Source organism: Psammomys obesus, unplaced genomic scaffold (assembly GCF_907164565.1).
Source record: "Psammomys obesus unplaced genomic scaffold, mPsaObe1.curated_primary_1811, whole genome shotgun sequence".
NCBI lineage: Eukaryota > Metazoa > Chordata > Mammalia > Rodentia > Muridae > Psammomys > Psammomys obesus.
In genome coordinates this window covers 37623978-37638977 of record NW_026585895.1, presented here as the reverse complement: position 1 = coordinate 37638977, position 15000 = coordinate 37623978, and the positions used below count along the sequence as shown (strand labels likewise).

Genomic DNA, 15000 nt, shown 5'->3' with positions numbered 1-15000 from the left:
CAGCTCGGTGGGTTCCAAGTGCCCTTTCTCTCGCGCCTCGCGCTCGGCCGCTTCCCGCTCCTCCGCCTCCCGCTTGCAGTAGGAGTACCTGTGATTCATGTGCTGCGAGTAGGAGCCCGAGTGTGAGAAGCGCTTGCCACATTTGTCACACTGGTAGGGCTTCTCGCCCGAGTGCAGCCTCGAGTGCTCGATAAGGTGGTGTTTGTGTTTGAACGCTTTCTTACAAATCTGACACTGGTGTGGTCTCTTTCCTGGGAGAGAGAACAAGACGACAGGGTGGTTAGTGTCTCGGCATCAAGTCTCATCAAGCACGTGCGCTTATGCCTGTAAGGTCGACACGCTCCGGCCTAACTCAAGGAAGTTAAGAATCCGGTGCGTTTTCCTCCCGTAATCTGGCTTTCGATGGCTTGCTGAGGAGTGTGATTAGTTAACCAATGAGACAGCTGCTGAACGGGAACTCAAAAAGTAGGCTTTCTCACTGTCCTGGGAAACAAGGCATTTCTAAGGGCCTACAGCATATCACCACCAGACAATTCTTCTCTTCCTTACTTGGGTAAGAGCAATTAAGATGGCATCATCGCCGGCTCTGTGTGTTACATCCTGAGTTAGCAGCTTTTGAAAGTGGGCCTTAGTCTTAAACAAAGAAGCAAACTGCCAAGTTAGAAAAGAACAGAGTAGAGGCAAGAAGATGGCAAGAGTGTCTTATCAGTCATCGGATTCTAAGAATAAAACTTTGAGAAGAAACGATCTGAAATACAGACTAGGAAGATGTATCTCATGAGGGTCTGAACTAGCTCCAAATAGTATTTTCCCTCTAGAGTTTTCCATGAGATGCCAGCCACTTGTTGAGTGTGAAAATACTCTCTGACTAGAAAACGTTGTACCTCCTCTCGCATTCCAGGCAGTTTCTAACCAGTGTTTGGAACTCGAAACCACTGCCAAGCCTAAACACATCTGGTTGATTCCAGGCCACAAATAGCACTGGAACGCCTTCAACACCTTCCGTAGCTGTCATACTTAAAAACTTTATTTCCAAAATAGAACTGACAAAAAAAAAAAAAAAAAAAAAAAAAAAAAATTATCAGCCTGAGGCTCCAGAGTTAAACGTGTGGTGCAGAGCATGACGTACCATCGTAACATACGTGAAGCTAGGTGCATCTTTTTCCGACTACGAACTCTTGTTTCCGAAAATTAAATTAAAACAGCAGCATCAGTAGGGGCAACCCCATTTACATTCGCTAAGTGTCATGTTATAAGATTAGGGGCCCATTCTCCACACTTGAGGTATTCAGTTATATGGTGATATACAATCCCAATTAGTAATCAAATATCTTTAATAATGTTATTGAATGCCTCCAGGGCATGCCACTACTTAGAACATGCTGTAGACAGTTATATGTCATTTCACTGATGGTCTTCATTTTACTGGAACATTCAATATAAACTTAGTGATGAGTGATATGGGTAGGCACACCATTTAAGGAGGAAGAAGCCTTGTTTGTTTGTTTCTTTGTTTTGTTTTGCTACCCAGAAGATAATAATTAAAAGTAATTTGTTGGTGCTCAGTATTTGGGAAATGCAGACAGAATTATATTAATCTACTTCAAGGCAGCTAGTAGCCCGAAGATAACCAAGTATAACTTAAGGCATATATGAAACATTCTTTAAATTTGGGGAAAGATGTTTTCTATGAGGCAAACTGGAGGAGAGTATTCTGGTGCAGTGGTAGGAATCTGGAGATATACAATACTATTTTATCTGGAGAGGTAACAACAGAAAGCAGGAATGTATTTGAGAAAAACTTAGGAAAAAAATATATATATATAGTTTAACCTCTCACGAAATGTTTTGGTCTTTCTTGATTGTATGATATTAAAGTGACAATGTTACAGGGACACCTTCATAGCAATTATTCTATGGGGAAAAATGGTACAGTGCTCAGTAAGAATAGTGAGCTCTGGATTTTCGTTGAAATTCATCTTTTAGGACAGGCTGTGGTCAGTACGTCCACTCTCAGGAATTTCAACTGCGTCCATGATCAGGGTCTTTGTAGATAAAGGAAAGTCATTTGGGGGCTTAGCCTGAAGACTGGCTGGCCATAGATAGAATAATGGTGACAGGATTTATAAAGTGTTTAGTACAAGGATTTCGAAGTGAGCAGCCAATTATTAGCTTATCAGTTAGCTCTTGTCCATTAATACATGTTCACCCATTTCTTAAATTCTAAGAAAGATGCATGTATCACAGACTGGTGTACATGCAAGAAATAAATCTAAATAGAGATAAATTACACATGAACATTTTCTTGTTGCTTTAATTGTTAAAATAGGCATGAACAAAGCTGTTTCATGATGTCATTTTGATACTATTGTCTCATCAGCTCAGGATCAAAGTTGGGTCACTTCATGGAAAGAATATACAAAACATTTTGAATGATCTTTGAGCCAATAAGTCTTTTTTTATTTTCCAAAACAGTAGAGCTAGAGCAGCATCTGGACAGAAAGCAACCATTCTCCAATACAAATTTCCATGCACTCTTTTAGAGTGCTTGGGAGATGGATTCTATGAGGACAGACAGCCAACTTTCAAAGAATTCATTTGCTAATAGGCACTGTGCTTGTAATAGGACCACATTAATTCTGTATCATACACTGACAACCTGCACGGATAAAGTACTCAACAGTGATGTCATGTGAAGGACAAAAGCAGTGAATGACTAAGAGTTTTGACACTTACCTTGCTCTAAATAATCTACTAATCTTGAGAACATTCACTAACAAATATTTAATAAGTTCAACTTAAAACAAGAGTTAACTTGGAATTTTATTTCATTTTAATTTGTTTGATTAGTTTACCTGACTCAAATCAAAATGTCCTAGAATCAAATTTATATATGAACAAGATTTTTAAAAAAAATCCAAATTGCTATTAAATGAATCAAAACATTTGGGGGAATTTTTTTTCACTGTTATCTAGGTTCATGACTCATCTGACAGCGATAATGAAAACTAAAGTTAATAAATAGAAGATTTATGGTATGAAAAATTGCCATATAACTTAGGAACAAAGTTGATCAAAAATTTAATTGAAATTTAAACTCTGTCTACTCAGAGTTAGAAATATCTTTATTTCTTTTCTAAATAAGGTGGCTTGAAAGTACCTATCCCAATGTCTCAACAAAGAAAGTGCTCAATAGATGTCAGATGAAAACTGTAGTGGAGTACAAATGAGTCCTTGACAGTGCCTACCAGGAGATTCAGATCTTTTATTTCAGTCATTGTTTATGACAATAATTCCAATTGAAGATAACATTTACATAGTATTTCCTTCTCTGTTCTATCCAGGGTACCTCCCACCCCCCAAAACCACGCAAACAAGCAAGCAATAAGCCATTGGTAAGAGAATTAAGCAGTATGACTTTGGTATCTGCCTAGGAAATAAATTTAAAGTAGATTGAGGCAAAAGAGCACAAAATCCCAAAAATTAATAGACACTAATTTTCTTCTTAATTTAAACAATTCTATAGACAGATAACAAACATACTTTATCAATGACACATTTATAATCAACATATAATAATCAAATGACAATTCATCTTCATTGCCCAGCCTTAGAGTCAAGACAGTTCTCTCTTATAATATTCATATTAATTCATTTAAATATTATTAGATACTGATATAAACAAAAGGCTCACTGGGCCCAGTTTGAAGAAAGTAAGCTAAATTTACACATACATCATACTGACAAATTTCATGAATAATTTTGCTTGGATGGAAGCTAATACAATGACAGTAGTAATGTCATGAGATGTTTGGTCAAGAGACCAAAAAGTTAACATACTGGAAACTTGACATGCTGGGATGCCAGCAGGAGGACGGCTGATTACCAGTTTAGAGAACCCATTGGACAGTTAACATCCTGTTGCTAGGCAATGTTTCTAGGTAGCAGATCTCTCATCTTAAAGGATCAGAATACTTTGCTTTTAAAATAATGTGCTCGTTTAAAAATTAAATATACATACATTTGTGTTTGTCAACTTTTGGGTCTCTCAACTAGCTCAACACCTATGAAGTTTATGGACTAGCTAATTTATAAGAGATAAATATACTGACTGGATGTCAATATGTATGAGAGCCCTCACTAAAATAAAAGTTTTACACTCACCATGTAGTAAATGATAGAGTTTGCATATGGTCATATAATAAGACCAATCAGAGAGGGAAAGATGCCTTCATTGATGTGCCTATTGTAGCTGAATAATGAAATACAAAATATATTTGAGGTTGATTAAAATTAAAGTAAATTTAGGCATGAAAATATTCTTTACTCTGTAAATACTTAAGTAAGACTCATTATTAAAGTATAATAAATGAACAGTGTAGGCAAAATCTGATGTTTCAAATATATACTTTACGTATAAAATCTGTGTAGATTTGCTATTCAGTTTGGGGTGTTTTAAAAGTATCGTTAATTGACCTTTTAAAATAATAACCACAGCTATGATGGCTGGAGAAAAAGGAGCTGAACTGGTTGGACCAGGAGTAAGGCTGTTACAACCTTGGTTCTCTTCACAAAGTGCCCTGAGCATTAGTGGTCCAGCATGTACCACTTTCGCCCAGGGCTCAGCTTGGTTCTGGTCACATGTGTTACATCCGACACATGACCAGTGAGGAATCTGGAAAGATTTGGAGTAATTGTGTTTCCCAAGCTATCTTTCAATACCAGAATGTGTGCCCTCTTTGCAGGTAGTTAAGATTTAACACCTCCTTTTCTCTTTTGCCCCAACACTACTCCCCTCCTCCACATGCACTGATGCTAATTCTTGCCCTTGGTTCAGCTAAGAGGTTTTCCTACACTTTATCCCTTCATCTCCCTTTTTCAATACTTGAATGTAACTATACTTTTCCCCTCACCCAGGACTAATATAGCTTGCCAGATTTCTCATGGAGAAGACTTGGAAAGGGGTGAGGGACAGGATGAGGTTAGGTTTCCTTGGTTAGGGCAGAAAGATGGGGAGGAGAGAGGGAATACAGATGGAAACCCTACCACAGAGCTGCAGATCTGATCTTGGATTGTGGAAATTTTTTTTTACATGATGGCACTTTTAAGAAAAAGTAACACACCGTTGCTAGTCATCAAAAGCACCAAGGCTGCCATCTTGTCAGCTCTTCGTAACTGTTAGTGATTTAGACAACACATGAATTGGAAATATTGTTTTGGTCTTTCAGTTACAGGATTCAGCAGCTTATTTGGTCTCTTGCCTTTTTTACGGAAGTAACATTTATACTTGATTCAAAAGTGCCCAATTTATAAAAACCAAACAAAGTGACCCCAAACCACGGCTTACTTGATGTTTGGATGAGCACACTAATATATCATTCACTAGATTTATTATAAATTTTTACACATATATAAATTTACCACAGCTTAAGAACTTAAAGATACTTTCAATAATTAGCTCTTGTCACACCACTTCATTACCCTGGGCATTTAAGTTTTCCTTTGACATGATATGTAAATTTGTTTTACAGGTAACTTGAAAGTTAGGAAGACAAGCACACTCATAAACACATGAATGATCCAATAAACAGGCAACACAGAAGTCCTACTGAGTTATGCAAACGCATTACTTCTTTCTTGTGGAAGGGATCAGCATATGCTACATCTTATGTCGCACAAGTGTACTCATTAAATATTATGAAACGTACAGCAGGCCGGAGAGCTCTAGCTAGCTAGTCAAAGTCGCTCATACCTGTGTGTTCGTATTTATGTCGCAGAAGGGAACTGCTTTTCTGGAATGTCTTGTCACATAAGTCACATGCATACATGCCACTTTCTGTCTTCTTTATCTTCTTTCGAGACAGACAGGAGTCGGAGTCCGTCATGTCATCGAGGCCTGACATGTAGTCTTGTGCGCCATCAAGCAATTCTCCCTGTGACATAATCACATAGTTCAACATGGCCTCTTCTTTTTGTATTTCCCCCAAACAACTATGCACAGGCGAGGTTCAAAAATGCTACATGTCAATCTATCTTATAACTAACGTCTTTTAAGTTTTTTTTCCAAACAATAGGTAAAGTTTCAGATTTTAACAGAAAACATAAACCTTCTCTGACAAAGGTGGGAAATACAAAGATTTCTTAAATTGTCCACTTTTTTAATACCAGGGAAAAAATCCATGAGTGAACATCAAATATCAGAATTGCTGTGTTTTCTAGTGTAGTTTACTTCAGAAATGATTGGTAGCTGTAGAAGCCTCATTTTAATTGAATTTTTTATTTAGGTACAAAATATTATTATTATACAATCTATTTAAATGTATGTCTACTAACTAAAAGCCCTAAGCTACACTTTTATATTTAATTTTCTAATTTGAAATAGGGAATATTAATAACACTTTTTATCAATGTTCTATCTATGTTAAAACAGCCTTCAGCATTAAGCAATAATGAATGTGGATCAGTAAATTATTAAATTTCTTGATATTTATTTTGTCTTGGTCCAAAGGAGTGCAAACTTGCATGATAACATACATTTCCATTTGCTAGTCCACAGTTTAGTTTTCTTAGACTGTATTTGCACTAATTAATACTAGAGAAGATTAAAGAGGCTGAAATGCATTTACAGAGAGGGCAGATGTGTTGTACACTGGGATACTGGACAGCTGCTGCAGCCCTGCACCACCACCTCGGGCCCCGATTTTGCAAACAGGGATTATACAAAATAATGCTAAAACAATGCCTGCTTCTGTATTCTACCGCCTATTAATTATCTGATAATTTGAAGATTAGGCAAGACGTTCCTGTGTAACATGTAAAATAGTCTTTAAAAATACTCTTCGCAATGAATGATTCTCTATAAAACAAAATACATATTAAAATTTAAATATGTAATTTCTTCAAGCCATATCCATCTTCCAAAGTATGTGGCTATTACACACTTCAGTTTCAAGCTTGTAGGTAAACCTGCTAACTCTTAGCATCGATGCATAATTCTTGAAAGAATTCTTTATTTTGTTTTTTGTTTGTTTGTTTTGGAGACAGGGTCCTGCTATGTTTCCTAACCTTAAACCAGTAATTTTCTTGCCTTAGCTTCCTAATAAGCTTATCGTTTTAGCCCCTGGCTTGCTAGCTAACTCAGGGTTAGGTGCATGATTTAAAACTTTCCAATTTCTGATCCCCCCCTCCCCATCACTGAGTGTTTTCCCTCATTTAGGTTTTTGTTTGTTTGTTTTTGGTACTGGGCAGGCTGACAATCACAGCTGCTAGCATCACAGCTCTATCATACATGCTAGACCATATTTTTCATCTACTTTCTTCAGAGCAAAAAGACATCTCATTACCTGAAATCCTTGTTTTCGCTGGTATTTCCTCCTTTGCTGCATATCAGCAAAGGTAGCTGCTCCCGTTGGGTAGGTATAGGCCATATGTGGTAGGAAGCTCATCTGATCCAGCCCTGGGTATGGTCGTAGCCCGGGGATGCTGGTCTGGACTGGTGGCATGAAAGTGGCAGGGGGAAATGCGCTCTGAGGTGGAAGAGCTGTGTATAAAGGCTTGGCACTGAACGGGTTCATGCCGAACACAGGGTTAGTGCTTTTGTTGTCCAGATTATTGGAATTTGAAAACTCCTTCTTGATAAAAGTCAAATTCAGAGGTTCATCTGAATTTTCAGATGATGAAGAAACACTGTTGTGGTCTAAATTTATGCTAGTAGATTTTGTTTTGTTCTTTGTGGCTATAATACTTTTGGGTTCTCTCATTTGTTTTGGTAATGACAGGTCCAAAGGCTCAGCCTGCAGCTCCTCGGAAGAGAAGCTATTTGGAGTGTACGAGCTACTGTGGGAGTTTTTTGAAGATGTGGAGGAAAGGTTTAAAGGAGAAGGAGTATTACTCCTTGAGTGGTCCAGTTTATCAACTGCTTTAATATTGGTGAAATGGGAAGGTTTTGTTAGCCTGAGAGGAGGGTCACAACTCGTAACACTGTTGTGGAGTTCTGCTATAGACGGTGATGTTATGGAGTCCATGGGTTTCACAGGAGACCTGGGTAATAAAGAGTCTTTTGTTGGGGGGTTACTGTTGGGAGCTAGCGGCTTGGAGGTCCTTTCCAGTGATGGCGACCTGGAATTTGAGTACTGGTAGACTTTTCTTTGCTCAAACCATTCCTTCACAAATTCCTGAGGAAGCCCCACAGCAATGGAGATTTTCAGCAGTTCGTCAGAGTTGGGCTCCATGTTCATAGCATAGTATGCTTTGAGTACAGACATGTGGTCCTTGTATGGGTTAATGGGGCTTGTCAGTCCTTTCTCAGAAAGTACAGATGACAAGAGGAGGGCTTTATTATCAACAAAAACTCCAGCTTTGTTGGGGACTATGTTTTCATGAGGTTGCAGGACTGCCTTGATCTCTTCATTCATTTTACACAGGTAGCGTTCATGCTGATGCAGGGGAATAGGGCCTGGGAAGCTTTCTTTACAGAACTGGCATGAAAATGGAGTGGCTATGCTGTGGTTCTCAATCATCTTATCATCAGTGACCAAATCTATCAAAGTACGCAGCTTCTCTTTCTTTATGTTAGTGATCTGTCTCCTTGAGTCAGTAGTCAAGCTCTGGAGGCAAGCTTTGGCTTCATTGACCTTTTCTAAGGTATAGTCAATAATACTTTTAGTGGCACCATTATGACTCACTACTGGAAGACCGACAGGAGGAATATTAGGAGAAGTAACTCCTTGTTCTTCCGGCTGAGAGCATGGATCCTTCATGTGATAACCTTTCAACTTTGAAATGTCTTCAGTCTTGCAGTCCATCTTTTGCCTAGAAACCGTATTGTCCACAATCTGTAGAACCTTTTGTACCTCACTCAAGTTACTATTCATAGTGGGAAATCCAAGTAAAGGGGCTTCCATCCCTACACCTAAGTGCTGCATTGGACTCTGAGCAGAGGGGTGCACACCTAAAGGGCTGGTGGCTCCCAGCCCTCCGTTCATAAAGGGACTGCTGCCACTAAACCCATGTGTTGCCATGAGAACTTTATAGTCATTGAAGTCTAGTGGTTCTGTTTTAATCTTAAGTAAGCCTGTCTGCTCAGACATACTAAGTGGTTTTCCATTTTCCAACTTGTTCCTTAATTGAGTAATGGCTGAGTTAGTAGGAGAAGAAGAAACAGAATTAGGGGAAGAACCCGTCTTGATATTGTTTCTCATTCGGCCATTTACTGAGATTAAACCAATACATTTCTTGCTGCTGATGTGTGAACTGTAGGAACCAGAATGGGAGAAGCGTTTCTTGCAGTTTGGGCATTCATAAGGTTTTTCACCTAGAATGATAATTAAAATTAGCGTTAGACTTCTTTGGTTAGGTAACAAGTAAAGTTGCCTGTCAAGACAAGAATCTGTGGAACCAAATGAAATGAATTCAGTGGGGTGGACCCTACATTCTAGATGCTTGAGTCAGAGTTATGTGACCATAACTATTTCTGGGCTTTATCTACCCTGGGTGGACATAATTCAAGATGTAAGCTGTGGAAGGTAAAGGCTATCTATGCCTTTTTAGCTAAGATCCCAAATCTTGTCAGGCCATCGGCAGCCTCCTATTTAAACAGAGTGTCAGATTAATGTGTGGTCAATAGCACAATAAAGATGTCACGGCATTTAAAGGGAAGTGGAGCCATGGCTTTAATCAACTCTGTGGAGATTCCATTGATTCTACCAATTCAACTAGTTCTTTGAATAGCATCCAATTTGGTAATAAAATGCTTGGCAGAGCTATCAAACTATGTATAAAGCAGAAATCTCAGTGGTAGGATGTGGGTTTATGATGTACAGCCATCAATAGTCAAGGAATGTTTATCATACACAAGCTCTTGTCCAATTTTCTCTTACTTTTTCTTGTATAAATTTAGGTATCAAAAAATGAATATATTTCTAAAATTGATGCCCAAATATCTCCACGTCAAAAATACACAGTTTCGGATTTGGCAAGGAAAAACAACAACAACCAACCTCCCCCCCACAAAAAAAAAAAAATCCAAAGCCCTTGTGAATTGGAAGAAGGACGTTGACAGTACCATAAGACTCTCCAAGGCATGTAGAGCTTATGAAATAAATGGTAAATACAAAATGCCACACCTAGGATTGTGTCCATTTAAAGAGTCCTCACAACCTTCTCTAACGGGAAAGAACGCCAACACATTTCGAGGTCCCTGCTACTCACCACTGTGAATTCTGAGGTGTTCTTTCAGGTGGTGCTTGTACTTGAAGGCCTTGCCACACTCTGTGCATTTGAACTTGCGGTTACCTGCTCCTTGGGTTAGCATTTGGTGCTGCAAAAGGAGAAAGACGGCCGTCACTTTTTTCAGGAGGCACAAAAGAGGTTGCTTAGGAGTCTTTTTAAGGTCTGTTTTCAGCCAGGCTGAAAGGTCTGAGCGCATGCTTATTTATCTGCTCCAGTCTTTCAGAGTGGCAATAAAAGTGATAATGCTGGTAATAAAATGGGAACTTTTTTTTAAGTGTGTCACATACACATCTGACACTTGCTTCCCAATTAGACCTGCCATCTTCTTTTCCAAAACATTTCTTTGACCCGTGAGATGAGAAAGTATAACTGTAGAGATGTTCATGGCTCTTTTTGTTTAGGGTGGGATCTAAAACCTAAAGGTTTCCTTTTAGAATATTGCTATCTTTGAGAGAAAAAAAATAGTTTCCTGAAAAGTATAAAGTTTTTTTTTTTAACTCACACTTAAAATATTTTTCATCAGATTTTCTGTATCTGGGTAAAAACATGTCTTACACTACATCAAAATGAAATGTAAAGAAGTGCCCAAAAGAAAAAAATTCTTCCAAATAAAAGACGAAAAAACCCTTTGCCTATAAATATTTGGTATGCCTGTTTAAATATTCTGCTCACGGTGCTACTGGGCATGTCAACTCTGCTTTTCTTAGGTGCTGTCTATCAGATTTGATTCATTATCAAATAAGAGACAACATCTTGGGTTATAGCTGCTTGAGCAGTTTTATCACAAGCCAGTAGGAAGGACTTCAACGACTTTTCATTTTCCTTTTTAGTAGTGTGCAAGTACCGAAAGGAAAAAAAAGTTTGCTAAAAAGACAAGTTAGAAGCAGCACAGATACAATCAAACACAGCTGACCTTTTTGAACAAGGGGGAAAAGCAGTGTGACTTGGGATTCTAGAGAGAAAAAAAATACAGTCATCCACTTTGGATGCTCAAGGTAGGAGGTCAGCCTTTTTCTGCAGCAGTGACACAAAAGCCTTTTGCAAAAAGACAGCACAGAAATGGTATGACAACTGCTAGGGTGTGCTGAATCTTCCCACATTCCTAGTGAGACAGATGGTGTTACATGGGACACAGGGAGGTTTGTTCAAACAGCAGCAACCTTCAAAGATCAAGCGGAGCCCAACCCGCCGAGCGCCATTGAGGGACCAGCGCTCATATGTTGCTGAGTTGCATAAACAAACAGCAACAGCTGCTTTGTCTCCCCCACAGCCCTCAGAGGACTACTATAAACTTTAGTTGTGCCACTGTTAATATGATACAATCATTTTAATTTACTAATTGTAAATGCCATGAGCAAATGAGGGGACTTTTCAACACCAAAGCTACCATTCATAATGTGCCAACACAGTCACACGTCTGCATGTGAAATTTAAAGCAGTTATACTAGATAAATATCTAGGCATTTTTTTTCCTAGACTTTTTTTTTTTTGTGCATAGAAGCATGAGAAGATAAACTGTTACAAAAGTGTAACTACACAAACATATTACTTATAGCTGATCTTTGGAAAACATTCAAGTAACAAGTCCAATCAGAAACAAGCGGTGTGATAATGTGATATAGAGCCTTAAATAGTAAATAGCACAGTTTTTCCGTCCTTGCTTAACTGCGTTGGCACCTTCTTTTCCTTATTCAAAAGACAATAAAGCTATGAGGACAAATTGGAGTTTTATATAGAATGCCATATTTAACCATTTAAAAACATAGAATATCAAAGTTTATTTAGAGCATTTCTATACTACAGGACCAGTTATTGTGACTTATGAAACACCATTACTGTGACAACCCAACACATCATAATATCAATTTGCAGAGTCAATTCTCCCAGGAGGACAGAAAGTGCAGGTTTGCTAAAACATTTAAGAGATGATGTGAATCAATCCTACTCAGGCATTTCAAGGGTTTAAGACCCTGTCCTCACTTTTCCAAGACAGAATTCTTGTTTTTAAAGTAGGTAAGCCAAAAGAGACAGAACAACTTTGGCATTTCACTACAAGCAAGTATATTGAGATGGGATTATCTTAATTATGAGCAATGTTTTTTATCATTTGTCATTTTCTAATTCATTATGTATCTATGCATATAACCTATATGCCTTTTTATCTCCCTAAAAATAACTAGATTTCATAAATTAGTAAGCTTGTAAAAGTATTCTAAGTAATTTGAAAGTAGCTCATGGCAAATGAAAGAAATACACACTTATTTTACTATGCATTAGGTCCTATATGAAAAAAAAATGCCTAAGCAAAACTAGGTGAAAAATGGAATTAAAATTGCTGAGATGTTTAATAATGTATAATTAAAATGCTACAATTTCATTCACTTTTTGTGGAACATAAAAATGAAACTAAAGTCAAGTTAAAGTGCAAATAAAATTTCTAAATTAGAAATTAACACACTCATTCGATCGTGAACATAAGACTATTAAATCATATTAGAAGAGACCATCAAAAAATCATTTAGACCTCAATTAAAGCTATTACCATTAAAAGATCTGCATCTTCAAAATGCCATGAAAAATTAATAATGATTGCCAATCAAAGCAATATCGTTTCTCTAAGGGGTTATTATAGAAAGAAATCACTTAGAACCAACCCCCACCTGATCTGTCCCTGGCTTGTGCGTCACCATATGCCGCTCGAGCTGGGTGCGGTAGGCGAACGTGTAGCTACAAAGAGGGCAGGAAAAGTTCTCTTCATTCTTCTCGTGGCGGTACTTGATGTGCTCCTTCAGCGATGTCAAGCGCTTGTAGCCGCGGTCGCAGTAGGGGCAGGTCAGCAGTTGGGCAAAAGCATCTGGAGTTCCAGGTGGCAGGTCTGTAGCCGAGAGGCGAGAGGGAGAGGAGCGGGCCAAAAGGTCAGTAAATCAATGGCAGCTAATGGGCTGGCTGCCCGGGCTGCTATGACAGGAATCATTGCAATCTGCTCCAGCAGAGCGCCATCATTGAGGCCGGCCTCCTCGCAACCAGGCCCCTTGCACACCCAGGGCAGGCTTGTCCGAATCAGCTCACACTGAGCTCGAAAATTAATTAATTACTTGGGCTTATTTGTGGGGAGGGGAATTTAAACAGCTGATAAATAAAGAAATTCCCTTTGGGTGACTGACAGTCCCTCTGAGTCCTAGACTCACATGTTACTCAGGAATTTACAGGAGGGAAGGAGGTTTTTCAGGTGTCAGAGAACAAAAGGTGAGGGTCAGTGATCTGAAACTTTTTTTTTTCCTCAAAAGTAAAATATCTCTGAAAGATAGGAATAAATTTAGATATTTTTATCTCTTAGAAACAGGCTGTAATTGTTCTTATTCTGTATTGGATGTACAAATGACACAAATTTGCTGACAAAAAAAATTTCACAATACCCTAAAATTACAGTTCTAATCTTTGCTCATGAAATTCCATGCCTCTGCAGCTGTTCTTCAAATTTTAAGGTAAACACCCAGGCATGTAGTGCATTTGTAATTGTAACAGCTGCAGAGGTCAGTATAGTGGCTAAAAATGAATTACAGCCTTACCATTTTCTTCTTGCCCATTGGCCTCTGGCGTGCCAAGGCGAGACAGCTCCTCAGGGGCTTCTGGGTAAATAATGGCCGTGTCACTTCGCTGAAGGTACTCTTCAATGCTGACTGCATGGCCATCTCGTTCCTCCAGTTTTCTTTTGGCAAAGTATTCCTCGAAGTCTGATGTGCAATTTGCATTCTTAACTGAAATCATAAGCAGAAGAGAAATGTCTTTTCAGGGCCTTTTTTTCCTATATCATTGTTAGTAACAAGGTTGACTGTTTACTTGTAAGGCTTAAACTAACTCATTTGTTTGTCCTAAGGGAAGGTGACCAAATAGTGATTAAATGGTTATTTCTATAATACACCCAAAAGAGCTTACTTTGCTTAAGTAGGTATATTTGTTCTTAGAATGTTCACCTGGATAATTCACATAAAAATGAAAGAAAATTTTAAATGTATTTATTAAAATGTTTTAAGTGGAACTAAAATCCCTAAGCAGATACTTTAATGTTTTATATGAAACTTCCTTTTCTCTTAAGAAAACTAAATTTAGCTCTTAGTGATAGGGAACTTTGAAGATCTACTCTGAGAAGGTCAGCAGACAGCTTAGGCCTCTCCAGCTCCAAGGCCTCAAAGTGTTTTGACTAAAAATAATAATAATAATAATAATGTTCTGAAGGCATACTAAACTTCACATTCCTATTCACAGATCCATATGCTGCTAAATATAAGCTTTTATTATGCTCTTCTTTGAATATGAGAAATAGTTAGGTCTATATGTTGTAACCTACTTAAATTCTATGGCCCCTCTGTTGAGATCTACTTTATTTCTTAGCATAACTATGGTTCCTCTGTTAACTACTGTAGCTTTTAGCATATCAGAAGCCATTTTTCCTCCAAGTCCCCATTTTGATTAGGTCTCTATGGTTTCATTTCTCAAACTTTGTATACTTTGTTACCTGGACACTGTGAAGTTCCCCAACTGCAGAACCAATCAAATTAAAGGTCAGTTAGAAACACTTTGTCTGGCATAGTTAAAATGATATAATGTTGCTTCCTATACCTGGATACCTGGTTGCATTTTTGTTACCTGGTTGTTACCTAGTTGAGTTTTTTTTTTTTTTTTCCTGCACCTGGTTACAATCTTGTTACCTAGTTATTTCCTGGTTACAGGTTTTTTTTTTTTTTTTTTTTTTTTTTTTTTTTTTTTTTT

General features: G+C 38.1%; 1 protein-coding gene and 1 long non-coding RNA gene across 3 annotated transcripts in view; one reads left to right on the top strand and one right to left on the bottom strand.

The window, feature by feature from the left end:
• Positions 1-15000, bottom strand: part of Zeb2 (zinc finger E-box binding homeobox 2) — a 33974-nt gene that overhangs the window by 2029 nt on the left and 16945 nt on the right. For both annotated transcript variants that reach the window (XM_055600248.1, XM_055600247.1), the window contains 6 exons: positions 13800-13988; positions 12891-13105; positions 10210-10318; positions 7344-9313; positions 5753-5933; positions 1-251 (listed from right to left, as the gene is read on the bottom strand). The exon at positions 1-251 is cut by the window's left edge and continues 2029 nt beyond it. In XM_055600248.1, the coding sequence (XP_055456223.1) occupies positions 1-251; positions 5753-5933; positions 7344-9313; positions 10210-10318; positions 12891-13105; positions 13800-13988 (2915 nt within the window). The remainder of the gene's footprint in view (positions 252-5752; positions 5934-7343; positions 9314-10209; positions 10319-12890; positions 13106-13799; positions 13989-15000) is intronic.
• The window catches only part of LOC129671352 (uncharacterized), a 50932-nt gene that overhangs the window by 29515 nt on the left and 6417 nt on the right, over positions 1-15000 (top strand). The gene's annotated exons all lie outside the window — the stretch shown is intronic.